Raw genomic sequence first — 17873 nt, forward strand, 5'->3', positions numbered from 1 at the left:
ATACTTAGGACTGGACTAAACAGATGAAAAGGCCTGCATACTTAGGACTGGACTAAACAGATGAAAAGGCCTGCATACTGTACTTAGGACTGGACTAAACAGATGAAAAGGCCTGCATACCTAGGACTAACTATCACTTCCGTCACTCGTCAATCTTTTGAACTGTTGGGAAGCCAGGTGCCAGGACACTTGACTTGTAACTCCACTAGAAACAATATTGTTTATACTCATACCACAGATAATCAATAAATTACTGTGTTGTGTAATTTAATATTCAGGATGATGTATTCATCATTATGCAGATGAGATGTGACCATGATCTGTGTAATTTAATATTCAGGATGGTGTATTCATCATTATGCAGATGAGATGTGACCATGATCTGTGTAATTTAATATTCAGGATGATGTATTCATCATTATGCAGATGAGATGTGACCATGATCTGTGTAATTTAATATTCAGGATGGTGTATTCATCATTATGCAGATGAGGTGTGACCATGATCTGTGTAATTTAATATTCAGGATGGTGTATTCATCATTATGCAGATGAGATGTGACCATGATCTGTGTAATTTAATATTCAGGATGATGTATTCATCATTATGCAGATGAGATGTGACCATGATCTGTGTAATTTAATATTCAGGATGATGTATTCATCATTATGCAGATGAGGTGTGACCATGATCTGTGTAATTTAATATTCAGGATGATGTATTCATCATTATGCAGATGAGATGTGACCATGATCTGTGTAATTTAATATTCAGGATGGTGTATTCATCATTATGCAGATGAGGTGTGACCATGATCTGTGTAATTTAATATTCAGGATGGTGTATTCATCATTATGCAGATGAGGTGTGACCATGATCTGTGTTGTGTAATAAACCTTACAGCTGATGGTAGCAGCTCCGTAGTCTCCTCCTCTGGACAGTTCAAACTTCACACAGACACTTCTCTGGTTGAGGTCATCCTGGTCACATTAAAAGGTTCATGATAAGATATAATCTAATGATAACTGGGATGAAACCAACTAGACAAACTATGTCCATTGCCTTCCACCTCAGACTCTGCAATCACCCGCCAATCACTGACAGGGACCTTGCTATCTGGGATTCTTGGGACGTCCCCATTGAAGTTTACATTTACCCCATTTAGCAGACGCTCTTATCCTGAGCTGCTTCCAAGAGTAGTTTGGGTCAATTACATATTTTCTTTCTTCAACTAGTCACCTTGACCGCTGAGTCACCGTAATCTCCTCCTACTCTGTACATGAATGGCGCTGATGCATTGGTAGTACCCACCTTGCTAATGACAGGGCCTATTGTCTATTGTCCCTCCATCAGGACCTAATGGCCTGGTACTCAGGCTATATTGTCCCTCCATCAGGTCCCTAATGGTCTGGTATTCAGGGGTCTATTGTCCCTCCATCAGGTCCTAATGGCCTGGTACTCAGGGCTATATTGTCCCTCCATCAGGTCCCTAATGGTCTGGTACTCAGGGCTCTATTATCCCAGTAATCACTCTGACATCAATGCAAATGAAATCGAAAAATCGCATCAAAACCTTGTCATCAAAACAGTATCATACTTTTAAAATTAAATTAGGCTACATTGTTTGAACTCACTGTGATTGATCAATTTGAAGAAATAACTTCAACAGGTTGAAACTGAGTGGAAAACATGGTCATTGGATGTTGTTTCAAAGGCAAACAACTACATGGACAGCCTTTCTAAGGTGATGATTCATTCAAAGCATTTAAGATGCTGCATGTAGAACACCAAACTGCATATTAGACCTGATGAATACTCCTCGGCCTATACATGAGCCCAAGCTGATGAGTACTCCTCGGCCTATACATGAGCCCAAGCTGATGAGTACTCCTCGGCCTATACATGAGCCCAAGCTGATGAGTACTCCTCAGGCCTATACATGAGCCCAAGCTGATGAGTACTCCTCAGCCTATACATGAGCCCAAGCTGATGAGTACTCCTCGGCCTATACATGAGCCCAAGCTGATGAGTACTCCTCGGCCTATACATGAGCCCAAGCTCAAATCAAATCTATTTGTCACATACACATGGTTAGCAGATGTTAATGTGAGTGTAGCGAAATGCTTGTGCTTCTAGTTCCGACAATGCAGTAATAACCAACGAGTAATCTAACTAACAATTCCAAAACTACTACCTTACCAGAGGTATGTGGCAGGGTCTACTGGACATTGGCGACATGAGCCCAAGCTGTACTCCTCGGCCTATACATGAGCCCAAGCTGATGAGTACTCCTCAGGCATATACATGAGCCCAAGCTGATGAGTACTCCTCAGGCCTATACATGAGCCCAAGCTGATGAGTACTCCTCAGGCCTATACATGAGCCCAAGCTGATGAGTACTCCTCAGGCCTATACATGAGCCCAAGCTGATGAGTACTCCTCGGGCCTATACATGAGCCCAAGTCCCCCAAAAATTACAGGATTTAATAAAATGATTGTGCTGTTATATAATAGCCTACCTACCGCATATTACACTTTGCAGAAAAACATCAAAAATGCTATTCTGTTCTCCTGAAATACCTTTACTCTTCATATCATAATGTTTCTTTAGACCTGTCTAAAATAAATTATAGATATTGAATGGACTTTTCTTAAAAAAGGTGCACATCAGCGGCTTGTATGCGTGGAGGCCTGGAGATGCTACATGTGTTTATGTTAATTAAAGGTCAATTACCGTAAGCCCGGCAGTCATTTGCATGACAGTTACCGGCTGACAAAATGTAATGACTGCCACAGCCCTAGTCCCAAGGATTCCGGATAGCACTAACCTCACTCACACCTGTGAGCTACATACTCCTTTATCTAGCCTTGCTGGTGCTCAAAGTACCTTCTGAATGCTGCCCCCTAATGGTGGGATGTTATAATGGAAAACTGACTAACTGAATTCCTAACAATAACATATTGCGATAAAAACAAAACTGAATCAAAATGGTCATTAAATAATGATTTATTTTACCAGATCAGTTGACTGAGAACACTCATTTCCAGCAACGACCTGGGGAACATTTACAGGGGAGAGGATAGAGGAGGGATGGAGGGGGGATGAATGAGCCAATGGAAAAAATAAAGACCAAACTTACTGTTTCATTCATGACTTTTATCAGGTGGCTGGTTTCTGAGTAATAAGCAAACAGTCTGGCAACACCTACAGTCAGATGAGGAGGTGTAAGAGGAAGAAGTAGAGGAAGAGGGGAAGGAGGTGAGGAGTTGGAGGAAGAGGAGATGGATAAGGGAGAGGAGGTGGGTGAGGAATTGGTAGAAGAGGAAGGAGAGGAGGTGGATGAGGGAGAGGAGGAGGTGGGTGAGGAGTTCATAGAAGAGGAGGGAGAGGAGATGGATGAGGGAGAGGAGGAGGTGGGTGAGGAGATAGAAAGAACAACTAGAATAGTTTTGGTGTTACCCATAGACATACGATATAATAGTGTATTTCTGTGGTGTTACCCATAGACATATGGTATAATACTGTAATTATGTGGTGTTACCATAGACATATGATATAATAGTATAATTATGTGGTGTTACCATAGACATATGATATAATAGTGTAATTCTGTGGTGTTACCATAGACATATGATATAATAGTGTTCTGTTTAAATGTGTGGTGTTACCCATAGACATATGGTATAATACTGTAATTATGTGGTGTTACCATAGACATATGATATAATAGTATAATTATGTGGTGTTACCATAGACATATGATATAATAGTGTAATTCTGTGGTGTTACCCATAGACATATGATATAATAGTGTAATTCTGTGGTGTTACCATAGACATATGATATAATAGTGTTCTGTTTAAATGTGTGGTGTTACCCATAGACATATGATATAATAGTGTTCTGTTTAAATGTGTGGTGTTACCCATATCATCCAGGGATGCCAGCAGGTAGACCATCTCCCCCAGACAGGTGATGTGAAGAGAGGTGATCTCTACCTGGTCCTCCTGCCATACTGGCACACAGTAGGGAGAGGAAGAGGAGGAGGTGGTGATACCCTGAGGCTGAGCCATAACAGACAGCCCCTGGGGGTGACCCAGGAAGATGTACCTGCCATCCTCAGAGCAGGCCACGCAGTTGGTCCTCACAGGGAGCTGAGAACAAACACAGGATATGTGTTGGACTATCATGTGGTGAACACAATTAGACTGGGTTTTATGCATCAAGTTTCATCATGTCAATAACATAACAGAAGTTTATAAGGCTAAAAGAAGATAAATGAGAAAATATATGGGTTAGTACCTTTACGTCCCCTGAGACCTGCATAACGGGTATAGTTTTAATAGCTTGCTCTGTGACCCTGACAGTTTCTCTCTGTGAGATGAAGTCCCATGCCCTGTCTACAAGTCTGTCCAGGACCTTGTCTATCATTCTGAACGGCTGGGGGAGCTGGTCCTGGAGTTGATCCGGGTCACTCAGGAACAACTCCTCGTCATCACCGTGGCTGCTGTCGGGGGGCTCGGGGATATCTGCAGGCCCTTTTCTGATGTATACTGGCATCCTGCTGAGAAAGCGGATATGTCGTAATGTCATCAATACCTGGGAAGGTTAAATACTGATGTCATCATACCCCTTTTGATCGATCAACCAATCAAGAGTGTTCTGACTTAACACTGATTGGAAAGTTCTTACCCGAGTTGCTAGCTAGTGTCGTTTGTCTCCTTATTAGCTAACGTTACGTTAGCATCAGTGGCATTGGAAACAAACATTGTGAAGCTTTACACACAGACTTTTCTCAAAACTCTTCTGCCAAGAGACACAGAAGTACTTGCTAGTTAATATACTGTCGACACAAAATAAAATTACATTTGGCTTCATTGTTCACTTTGAAGTTACTATTTATTACCTTTCACGTCAGAAATTGGATAACCAAAGCCCGTCCTTAACATATGATCCTTGCTAATTTGGATCTTCGGGACATCCCCAGTTGAAGTTGAAAATGATCCCGTAAAGCACTGACCTTGCAACACATTTCTTTCCGGTGAGTTGTGTAGAGTCGTCATGACAACAACGCCTCCCTTTACTCTGCTGCGTGGAACCAACCGTCATGCGCTCAAGCGAACTGGCTAACGAGAGAGATAACTGGCTACCGTGAGACAACCGTTCACTGACCATTTTACTCGCCCTAGCAGAGCTGGTTAGGCTGGTTTCATGTTATCCAGAGCGTAGGTGACTGCAACTGTGATGCTGGCAACAATGTATGTTTTTCCAACGTTTACTGACACCGGGCGTATTCAACAGGTGTTGAGAGACCGAGGTAAAGACAGTTTCAGGTTGGATATTCGAAGGATATTCGCCTGTAGTTTTCCTTACGTCCACCAACAGCAGTTAGGGACCGTCAACATAGTGACAAATCACATTTTTCAAATTTCAATAGCTCTTTAACCATTACTCCAAACACTTTCAAAACTGGTTGTAGCTAACCCGATGGCATAGACACACATTGCACACGCTTCAGTTTGTCCATTTTCATCTCACAGGGGTTTACATGCATTTTTCAAAATGTAAAATTTCAATAGCTCCTTGGTCATGTGACCTAATGTCCACTGACTACCCTTCTATTTTGCACACTCTTGTTTGTGTACTGTAAAATCACGAGGTGTAACATACATTTTTCATAGTTTCAAATTTGCAAAAGCCCCTTGGTCATGTCAATTGCACACCTAAGAAGCATGCAGTGGATATGCACCCATATTACATAACCTCTAGTCATGTATCTTCTATATTGTTGTAACGTAAACTCGTACATCGCCTTGGTCCGTACAATTGCCCTTATTTTAGCGCCCCAAAAACGTAATACTTCCAGATCACTGTAATGTCAATACCATTGTAAAGCACAATTTCTCCCCTTTCCAACAAAATCAATTACATGACCTAAACTCTGCCCGTTTCTGCATAATTCAAGCAGGCAATGAGCCCCGTCGGGTCTTTATAAAAATGGCGGGTGGGGAAGCGAAACTAATGCGTGATAGTGAGAAGGACAGATGTTGTGTGGGAAAATAGCTTTTTTCACTAGATCTGTCCAACTTATCACCTTATCGCCTCTAAAATGTAAATAAAACACTATAAATAGTTTATATAATGTGTCATTACATACCTATTTGAACATTTGTGTCGAATTTGAATCGGGTTTTAGGGCAGTGCCAAAGTGATCTTAGAAGTAAACAGCGGCTTTGAGAATGATGATCGCATGCAATTATGAAGCAAAACATGACTAGGTATCCCCCCCTTACTTACTGTCCATTTCTTGTTTTTAAAGGATGATAGAAGTGCTACACCTGGTGGAGAGAGATTGTAAGACAGAAATAGTTGCTTTATGCGTGCTGTACGTTACGACATGACACGTCAAGATGTAACGGAAGGTCAGTTTTTTCAACTTTTCTCCAATACTATAGAGCCGTTACCATGTCGATCAACGCTTGAAGAGAAATCTAGTTCACACCCCCTAGTCAACACAGTCGCTACAGTTCTATTAGTTTTCTTTGTAGCCTCGTTTGAATGTCGCGGTTACGCACGTTTGTATGGAATGGGGTGAGTTTACATTACATTAATATTAGTTTGAAAATTAGGGGGTTCAGTCCAGTGTTGTGTTTACCCTTTTCTTTAATATTTATCTACAATAATTGGTAGTTCTAAGTACTTATTTTCCCAGTTTTTTATTTTTCCACAGTATTTAACAGTGGTACACAATAGGACAGAGACAGATAATATCTCCTTTCGTCGTTAATATCAACCATAAAGGAAAAGGGCAAAGTATGAGAGTCATGCTAATAATTGTCCAAAGCAGGGATGGAGAGTGAGCTGGTGAGGTAGGCTGGACAATACATATACTGAACAGGGATGGAGAGTGAGCTGGTGAGGTAGGCTGGACAATACATATACTGAACAGGGATGGAGAGTGAGCTGGTGAGGTAGGCTGGACAATACATATACTGAACAGGGATGGAGAGTGAGGTAGTCTGGACAATACATATACTGAACAGGGATGGAGAGTGAGCTGGTGAGGTAGGCTGGACAATACATATACTGAACAGGGATGGAGAGTGAGGTAGTCTGGACAATACATATACTGAACAGGGATGGAGAGTGAGCTGGTGAGGTAGGCTGGACAATACATATACTGAACAGGGATGGAGAGTGAGGTAGTCTGGACAATACATATACTGAACAGGGATGGAGAGTGAGCTGGTGAGGTAGGCTGGACAATACATATACTGAACAGGGATGGAGAGTGAGGTAGTCTGGACAATACATATACTGAACAGGGATGGAGAGTGAGCTGGTGAGGTAGGCTGGACAATACATATACTGAACAGGGATGGAGAGTGAGGTAGTCTGGACAATACATATACTGAACAGGGATGGAGAGTGAGCTGGTGAGGTAGGCTGGACAATACATATACTGAACAGGGATGGAGAGTGAGCTGGTGAGGTAGGCTGGACAATACATATACTGAACAGGGATGGAGAGTGAGGTAGTCTGGACAATACATATACTGAACAGGGATGGAGAGTGAGCTGGTGAGGTAGGCTGGACAATACATATACTGAACAGGGATGGAGAGTGAGGTAGTCTGGACAATACATATACTGAACAGGGATGGAGAGTGAGCTGGTGAGGTAGGCTGGACAATACATATACTGAACAGGGATGGAGAGTGAGCTGGTGAGGTAGTCTGGACAATACATATACTGAACAGGGATGGAGAGTGAGCTGGTGAGGTAGGCTGGACAATACATATACTGAACAGGGATGGAGAGTGAGCTGGTGAGGTAGGCTGGACAATACATATACTGAACAGGGATGGAGAGTGAGGTAGTCTGGACAATACATATACTGAACAGGGATGGAGAGTGAGCTGGTGAGGTAGGCTGGACAATACATATACTGAACAGGGATGGAGAGTGAGCTGGTGAGGTAGGCTGGACAATACATATACTGAACAGGGATGGAGAGTGAGGTAGGCTGGACAATACATATACTGAACAGGGATGGAGAGTGAGGTAGTCTGGACAATACATATACTGAACAGGGATGGAGAGTGAGGTAGTCTGGACAATACATATACTGAACAGGGATGGAGAGTGAGCTGGTGAGGTAGGCTGGACAATACATATACTGAACAGGGATGGAGAGTGAGCTGGTGAGGTAGTCTGGACAATACATATACTGAACAGGGATGGAGAGTGAGCTGGTGAGGTAGGCTGGACAATACATATACTGAACAGGGATGGAGAGTGAGCTGGTGAGGTAGGCTGGACAATACATATACTGAACAGGGATGGAGAGTGAGGTAGTCTGGACAATACATATACTGAACAGGGATGGAGAGTGAGCTGGTGAGGTAGGCTGGACAATACATATACTGAACAGGGATGGAGAGTGAGCTGGTGAGGTAGGCTGGACAATACATATACTGAACAGGGATGGAGAGTGAGCTGGTGAGGTAGGCTGGACAATACATATACTGAACAGGGATGGAGAGTGAGGTAGTCTGGACAATACATATACTGAACAGGGATGGAGAGTGAGCTGGTGAGGTAGGCTGGACAATACATATACTGAACAGGGATGGAGAGTGAGGTAGTCTGGACAATACATATACTGAACAGGGATGGAGAGTGAGCTGGTGAGGTAGGCTGGACAATACATATACTGAACAGGGATGGAGAGTGAGCTGGTGAGGTAGGCTGGTCAATACATATACTGAACAGGGATGGAGAGTGAGCTGGTGAGGTAGGCTGGTCAATACATATACTGAACATGTAACCACAGTAATGGGGGCCAGTAAATCAATGAATAAAAATGGAATATTGACAAATTAAACAGAAATTGTAGACCTTTAATCTTTTCCAACATGTCAACAGACACTTAACTTCAATTAAGCATGAAACATTTCACAATGTTAACTTTCTCTTTATCCCTGGTTGATGTACATTTCAGAGCCTCTTCAGTGTGGATGGGGTATAGCATATGTTTTCAACAACAAAGACTGCACTTCCAGTTTGTGTTCTTTCCTATGTTGAACCCTTTAGTTACAGCACATGGAACCACCGTTGGCATGCAAAACATCCAATCAAAACAAAGCGGAACACGTTATAAATAATATCAAATATTAATGCAGTATGACGAATTACAAATTATCCATCCATTGTGTTATATCGTGAATTGTCTGACATGCCGTTACTGTTGTCAAAAGATTATAAACATGTTAAATAAAGTTACTAACCCAGTCAGTCTTTGGGCCACATCCAGGTTCTTTATCAGTGGCACACATGAAGCACTTGTTGGCTTTGCTGAACTCCGAAATCATAGGTATGAACTGAACATATGGCTGTCCCAACTACATAAAAATAAAGAATTGACATTTACTTTGTCATTACATACCAGACATTTTTAGTATATCCTCAGCCATTTCTTTTTGCAGTTGCTCCATGTGTTTTTGAAGGTTCCATATCAATTTGGGATGTTGGGGAAGTTCTGTGCAACTTCCTTGGCCATCTACACCAACAAATAAAATAGAGTTTTTGACCTAATTGTCACATAAAAGCTAACCACTCATTATTGAAAATCTAACTATCAAACCTGCATTACAAAGACCCCACAGCTGAATGTGTCCTGCTACACTTTATGTCCTCCCAGTCGTCTTTTCCATGGCAGGATCTTCTCATTTTGAAGTATTCTCTTTTTCTGTAAAAATAATGGAATTATGATTAGTTATAGGCAAATGAATACACAAGCCAAATGTGTATGCTCTTTTCCTTATCACTATATTCTAGTAGTAATTTATTAGTAGAGGTAATTTCCTTTATGCCCCATTCTACACACAGCCTAAATTGTAGGCAATGAACCATTTACAGGACAATAATAAAAGTAGCATATAAGATCCAACCCTCACAGAGTGAATAAACGTAGAGCGTTTGTAGACTTTAAGAACAAAAATATGAAGTAACATCAGTACGTGCTTAAAGAAAGAAAGTCATATCACAAAGATCACAGATGACAGTGCCCACCCAACTCATGTCCTGACCAACTAAAACAAAGAAATAACACAAGAACTAGGGTCAGAACGTGACAAGTTGAGTAATATGAATGTGCAAGTAGAGATACTGGTGGTGCAAAGGAGCAAAAAATAAAAAATAATTACAATATGGGGATGAGGTAGTTGGATGGGTTATTTACAGGGTTACAGTGGTGCAAAAAAGTATTTAGTCAGCCACCAATTGTGCAAGTTCTCCCACTTAAAAATATGAGAGAGGCCTGTAATTTTCATCATAGGTACACTTCAACTATGACAGACAAAATGAGGAAAAAAAAAATCCAGAAAATCACATTGCAGGATTTTTTATGAATTTATTTGCAAATTATGGTGGAAAATAAGTATCTCTCATCTTTTTAAGTGGGAGAACTTGCACAATTGATGGCTGACTAAATACTGTTTTTGCCCCACTGTAGGTACAGGTGCAATGATCTGTAAGCTGCTTTGATAGCCGATGCTTAAAGTGGCCTAAATCAAATTTTATTAGTCACATGCGCCGAATACAACAGTGAAATGCTTACTTACGAGCCACCAACCAACAATGCAGTACAAATAAGAATAAGAAATAAAAGTAACAAGTAATTAAAGAGCAGCAGTAAAATAACAATAGCGATACTATATACAGGGGAGTACCGGTACAGGGGCACCGGTTAGTTGAGGTAATTGAGGTAATATGTACATGTAGGTAAAGTTATTAAAGTGACTGTATACATGATAACAACAGAGAGTAGCAGCGGTGTAAAAGAGGAGGGGGGTGGCATTGCAAATAGTCTGGGTAGCCATTTGATTAGATGTTCAGGAGTCTTATGGCTTTGATGTAGAAGCTGTTTAGAAGCCTCTTGGACCTAGACTTGGCGCTCCAGTACCGCTTGCCGTGCGGTAGCAGAGAGAACAGTCTATGACTAGGATGGCTGGAGTCTTTGACAATTTTTAGGGCCTTCCTCTGACACCGCCTGGTATAGATGTCCTGGATGGCAGGGAGCTTTGCCCCAGTGATGTACTGGGCCGTACGCACTACACTCTGTAGTGCCTTGCGGTCGGAGGCCGAGCAGTTGCCATACCAGACGGTGATGCAACCAGGATGCTCTCGATTGTGCAGCTGTAGAACCTTTTGAGGATCTGAGGACCCATGCCAAATCTTTTCAGTTTCCTGAGGGGAAATAGGTTTTGTTGTGCCCTCTTCACAACTGTCTTGGTGTGCTTGGACCATGTTAGTTTGTTGGTGATATGGACACCAAGGAACTTGAAGCTCTCAACCTGCTTCACTACAGCTCCGTCGATGAGAATGGGGGTGTGCTCTGTCCTCTTTTTCCTGTAGTCCACAATCATCTCCTTTGTCTTGATCACGTTGAGGGAGAGGTTGTTGTCCTGGCCCCCACGGCCAGGTCTCTGACCTCCTCCCTATAGTCTCATCGTTGTCGGTGATCAGGCCTACCACTGTTGTCATCTGCAAACTTAATGGTGTTGTAGTCATGCCTGGCCGTGCAGTCATGAGTGAACAAGGAGTACAGGAGGGGACTGAGCACGCACCGCTGAGAGACCCCTGTGTTGAGGATCAGCATGCCGGATGTGTTGTTACCTACCCTTACCAACTGGGGGCGGCCCGTCAGGAAGTCCAGGATCCAGTTGCAGAGGGAGGTGTTTAGTCCCAGGGTCCTTAGCTTAGTGATGAGCTTTGACGGCACTATGGTGTTGAACGCTGAGCTGTAGTCAATGAATAGCATTCTCACGCAGATGTTCCTTTTGTCCATGTGGGAAAGGGCGGCGTGGAGTGCAAAGAGATTGCATCATCTGTGGATCTGTTATGGTGGTATGCAAATTGGAGTGGGTCTAGGGTTTCTGGGATGATGGTGTTGATGTGAGCCATGACCAGCCTTTCAATGCACTTCATCGCTACAGACGTGAGTGCTACAGGTCGGTAGTCATTTAGGCAGGTTACCTTAGTCCCTGTGCCCAAGAACACTAGGGTGGTCTGCTTAAAACATGTTGGTATTACAGACTCGGACAGGGACAGGTTGGAAATGTCAGTGAAGACACTTGCCAGTTGGTCATGCTTCTCAGTGCTAGAGGCGTCACTACAGACCAACACTCTGCGTTGTGTCATTTTAATTAGGACGCTGCCACAACTGAAGGTCTGCTAGTTGAATTATTTTTATTTGCCCTGCACACAAAGAGACAACACACATTATGTTAACCCTTGGCGCAGTCATAGCTCTCAGGCACCTGAGCAAGCACATGGACACTCACTCAAACACTGTCCCAAGTACTCACAAGTTACAATAGATACCCTAGTTAGGGAGCTTTGTGAAACTTGTTAACATAAATCTTTATATTGTCCACATTGTAACAAACTTATGGTAGCATAACAGTACATTGTGTAACATTATGACGGTTTTATATTGAACAATTTCGGAGCCAAGGACAACATACCTTGCTAGCTGAAGGTCAGGCAAAAGAAAACAATAAGGGGGTATGGAAATACAGAGACCCGCAATGGGCCAAACCAAAATATACAAAACTTTACAATCACATGTATGTACTACAATCACATGTATGTACTACAATCACATGTATGTACTACAATCACATGTATGTACTACAATCACATGTATGTACAATATTGATATGAAAAGTGTTTGTACACCAAAGAAAAACATGAGCTATGCAGCTGTAATTAAATAAAAAAATACACTGAATTATTATTATTATCAAATTATTAACATCCCCTCTTGACCTGGCCTATTTGAACTGGTCCTTGTGTGCAATTTGGTGCATAATCTAGGGGAACAACATCACACTGCTACATATGTATACAGGGCAGCAGCCTCTAAGGTGCAGGGTTGAGTAACCGGGTGGTAGCCGGCTAGTGACGGCTATTTAACAGTGTGATGGCCTTGACATAGAAGATGTTTTTCAGTCTCTTGGTGCCAGCTTTGATGCACCTGTACTGACCTAGCCTTCTGGATAGTAGCGGGGTGAACAGGCCATGGCTTGGGTGGTTGGTGTCCTTGATTATGTTTTTAGCCTTCCTATGGGGCGGCCCGTCAGGAAGTCCAGGACCCAGTAGCACAGGGTGGGGCTCAGACCAAGGGCCCCGAGCTTAATGATGAGCTTGGAGGTTACTATGGTGTTGAAGGCTAAGTTTTAGTCAATGAACAGCATTCTTACAGAGGTATTCTCTTTTCCAGGTGGAATTGGGCAGTTTGCAGTGCGATGTCGATTGCATTGTCTGTGGATCTATTTAGGAGGTAACAGATGCAAGCAGTAGAATCCGATTTAAAAAAACATAAAAATACACCATATGGAACAGCTGGGACTGTGAAGAGACACACACACACAGGTACAGAGTAGCTGTTGCCTTAGCAATGGGGATCCCTAATAAATACAAATACAAATGTAGAAAATCAATACTTGGACACAATCAAATTGTATTTGTCACATGGGCCGAATACAACAGGTGTTGTACTGTGAAATGCTTACTTTACAAGCTCTTAACCAACAATTCAGTTCAATAAATATATTTACTAAATAATATTTACAAAATAAAATAAATTTAAATATAAAATAAAAGGTAACACAATAAAATAACAATACCAAGGATATATACAGGGGGTACCGATACCCAGTTGGGGGTACAGGTTAGTCGAGGTAATTTGTACATGTAGGTAGGGGTAAAGTGACTGCATAGATAAGAAACAGTGAGTAGCAGCAGTGTAAAAACAGGGGGGCAGGCAATGTAAATAGTCTGGGTAATCTCGTAAAGTTTAATATAGTCAGGAATGGATGGACTACTTAAATTTAAGATGTGATAGAGATGGAAGGGAGAGCAGTGAGCTAGAGAAATGGGCAGAGAAAGGGAGAGAAATAGGCAGAGAGAGCGAAATAGGCAGAGAGAAAGAGGGGCAGAGAGAGAGCGCTTGGGGCTGGTATTTTGATGCAGGTTATCCAGCTGCACTGAGAGAGGAGGCTACGTAGTAACGCAACACGCACGGTACGGTGTGTGATCATTGCATTTCTCTGTGAAAAACAACCTGCACGATATGGAGACCTGGATTCCGACTGTCCGCTGTTATGGAATTTGATAATTGCCGCGGTTAGAGATATCAATATACCGTCGGCGGAAAAAACGATGTCCTTCAACGTTACGTCTGATGGGGGGCGCATTCATTCCTGCTGGAGCTGAGTCGACGCACCAGGGATGTTTAGAAGCCGCCCGGACCCACCAGACCAATAAGGTCTTCAGAATAATGCATTGCCGTTTTCCGACCATGTTTATGGTGTGTGGACATACTGTAGCAGGGTTAATAATTCGAACCGGCTAGTGACAGCTGGTTCTCCTGCAATAGACTAAGTTATATCGCTGGAAATGGTCATCATTAGACTGGATCTGTGTAGCTTCCAGCCGTACCTTTTCTGAAAGGATGCAGGTGAAAAATCAGATCTGTACAGAGAGGAGTACCGAAGACCCCGAACACGATGATAACCAGAAACATACTTCATGTTTTTCTAATATCAAAATATTTCTAGTATCGGAATGTGCGCTGATGCTGGCGCAGGGGACGGTTGGCGCGTATCTGGTAAGTTATCCTCTCAGAACGCTGTCGAACGTCCCAACCTTCCAGTGATGGGAAATCATGTTTGTTCCCCTTCACATGCGATGTAGGCGATTTTCTTTTGGTGAGAAACCGTGACGTTAGGTCAAGTGGCCCTTACACACGGAGCTCGCCAGAATCAACATTCATGCACAACAATGTCGCCGGCGGTGTTGTTTTGTGTTCACATGAAATCAGGCTCATATCACGGAGCCTTCCAATTTCCACTGTCCATTGATTTATAACGCAGACGCATCAGGTTAAGAGACTGCACCAGTAGAATGGTTGCCACGACACGTAACAACGCACAAACACGTTTTTGACCGGTTCACCAGGTGACATCTGGTCTCAGTATAAAATGTGTATTTTGATGGCAGTTAGGCTACATCTTCTTAACAGATTATGGGCCTCTGTCGTGAGGCAGGCAGGTGGTATTCACCAGTGGAGCACCAGCATCACATGGCCGATACTGTATTTATGACAGGCCTCATCAGTATGAACCTGCAGATAAACCAACACTGCTTTTGATTATAACTGTTGGAACTAGCTGGGGCTATGATACGCATGGTGCATAATAGACTTGTTGAATAACTGTTGTTGTACCACCAGACCCCCCCCTCCTAATTTCAGTTGACATATTTTCAATAATGCAGATGTGGGCAATTTGATTTGAGGTGTTGGGCTGGTCTGTAGTGCAGTGCTTAGTGTACAATTAATAGTGTCCCCTTATGTCCAAGCCCCCTAACCACAAGTGGTGGAAAAAGTACCCAATTGTCATACTTGAGTAAAAGTAAAGATACCTTAATAGAAAAAGTCACCAAGTAAAATCCAACTTGAGTTAAAGTCTAAAAGTATTCAGTTTAGTCTCCTCTACTTACTAAATCGCCACATTATTCAATAATAGATGTAGATCATGATATTAGAACCCAAATGTTGACCAGTAGGCCCTAGATCAAATCAAATTGTATTGTCACATGCACCGAATACAACAGGTGTAGGTAGACCTTACAGTGAAATGCTGAATACAACAGGTGTAGGTAGACCTTACAGTGAAATTCTGAATACAACAGGTGTAGGTAGACCTTACAGTGAAATGCTGAATACAACAGGTGTAGTAGACCTCACAGTGAAATGCTGAATACAACAGGTGTAGTAGACCTTACAGTGAAATGCTGAATACAACAGGTGTTGTAGACCTTACAGTGAAATGCTGAATACAACAGGTGTAGTAGACCTTACAGTGAAATGCTGAATACAACAGGTGTAGGTAGACCTTACAGTGAAATGCTGAATACAACAGGTGTAGGTAGACCTTACAGTGAAATGCTGAATACAACAGGTGTAGTAGACCTCACAGTGAAATGCTGAATACAACAGGTGTTGTAGACCTTACAGTGAAATGCTGAATACAACAGGTGAAGGTAGACCTTACAGTGAAATGCTTACTTAACAAGCCCTTATAAGAGGTTGTGTTCAGCGCATGTGACAAATAAAGTGTGATTTGATTTGAGATGTCTTAACCTCCCCCACACTACATAGTACAGATATCCCTCTCCTACGTCTCCCCCACACTACATAGTACAGATATCCCTCTCCCCCACACTACAAATTACAGATATCTCTCTCCCCCACACTACATAGTACAGATATCCCTCTCCCCCACACTACAAATTACAGATATCTCTCTCCCCCACACTACATAGTACAGATATCTCTCTCCCCCACACTACATAGTACAGATATCCCTCTCCCCCGCACTACATAGTACAGATATCCCTCTTCCCCACACTACATAGTACAGATATCCCTCTCCCCCACACTACATAGTACAGATATCCCTCTCCCCCGCACTACATAGTACAGATATCCCTCTCCCCCACACTACATACTACAGATATCCCTCTCCCCCACACTACATAGTACAGATATCCCCCTCCCCCACACTACATAGTACAGATAACCCTCTCCCCCACACTACATACTACAGATATCCCTCTCCTCCACACTACAGATAGCCCTCTCCCCCACACTACATAGACAGATATCCCTCTCCCCAACATTACATAGACAGATATCCCTCTCCCCCACACTACATAGTACAGATAGCCCTCTCCCCCACACTACATAGTACAGATAGCCCTCTCCCCCACACTACATAGTACAGATAGCCCTCTCCCCCACACTACGTAGACAGATAGCCCTCTCCCCCACACTACATAGACAGATAGCCCTCTCCCCCACACTACATAGACAGATAGCCCTCTCCTCCACACTACATAGACAGATAGCCCTCTCCCCCACACTACGTAGACAGATAGCCCTCTCCCCCACACTACGTAGACAGATAGCCCTCTCCCCCACACTACATAGACAGATAGCCCTCTCCCCCACACTACGTAGACAGATAGCCCTCTCTCCCACACTACATAGACAGATAGCCCTCTCCTCCACACTACATAGACAGATAGCCCTCTCCCCCACACTACATAGACAGATAGCCCTCTCCTCCACACTACATAGACAGATAGCCCTCTCCTCCACACTACATAGACAGATAGCCCTCTCCTCCACACTACGTAGACAGATATAACATTGTGTTTCTAGGTGAGTGTTCTGACCACCCTGGAGCGCCGCTTCAACCTCCAGTCCGCCGACGTGGGCGTGATCGCCAGCAGCTTCGAGATCGGCAACCTGGCCCTCATCCTATTTGTCAGCTACTTCGGTGCAAAGGCCCATCGGCCGCGTCTGATTGGCTGTGGGGGCCTCGTCATGGCGCTGGGCGCGCTGCTCTCCGCCCTGCCAGAGTTCCTGACCCACCAGTATGAGTATGAGGCCGGGGATGGGTGGCACGCGGAGGACGGGAGGGATGTGTGTTCCAACATGACCAGGACTGAGGGCAGAGACTCCGCCTTCCTGTGTGGGAACAAGTCCAACACCAACATGATGTACCTGCTGCTGATAGGGGCCCAGGTACTGCTGGGGATCGGGGCAACACCAGTACAGCCTCTAGGGGTGTCCTACATAGACGACCACGTTAAGAGGAAAGACTCCTCTCTGTATATAGGTGAGTATATCAACCTTATATAATATACATATTAATAATGGAACAACTGTTACTCGTCTCTGTATATGGAGTAGGACCACACGCATTAGGAAGAAAGTAGTGACTCGTCTCTATAC

The 17873-nt window shown here is 43.2% G+C and overlaps 2 protein-coding genes across 2 annotated transcripts in view; one reads left to right on the forward strand and one right to left on the reverse strand.

The window, feature by feature from the left end:
* Positions 1-5080, reverse strand: part of LOC139394460 (WD repeat-containing protein 93-like) — a 47768-nt gene extending 42688 nt beyond the window's left edge. Inside the window, 5 exon segments of the mRNA XM_071142528.1 lie at positions 902-980; positions 3141-3205; positions 3927-4155; positions 4304-4565; positions 5022-5080. Of these exon segments, the coding sequence (XP_070998629.1) occupies positions 902-980; positions 3141-3205; positions 3927-4155; positions 4304-4561 (631 nt within the window). The 5' untranslated portion in view covers positions 4562-4565; positions 5022-5080.
* A 9442-nt stretch (positions 5081-14522) lies between these two features.
* LOC139394459 (solute carrier organic anion transporter family member 3A1-like) overlaps positions 14523-17873 on the forward strand; it is a 49972-nt gene continuing 46621 nt past the window's right edge. The window contains exons 1-2 of the mRNA XM_071142527.1: positions 14523-14678; positions 17298-17757. Of these exons, the coding sequence (XP_070998628.1) occupies positions 14523-14678; positions 17298-17757 (616 nt within the window). The remainder of the gene's footprint in view (positions 14679-17297; positions 17758-17873) is intronic.

The sequence above is a fragment of the Oncorhynchus clarkii genome, unplaced genomic scaffold, assembly GCF_045791955.1.
Source record: "Oncorhynchus clarkii lewisi isolate Uvic-CL-2024 unplaced genomic scaffold, UVic_Ocla_1.0 unplaced_contig_12165_pilon_pilon, whole genome shotgun sequence".
NCBI classification, from domain to species: Eukaryota; Metazoa; Chordata; class Actinopteri; order Salmoniformes; family Salmonidae; genus Oncorhynchus; species Oncorhynchus clarkii.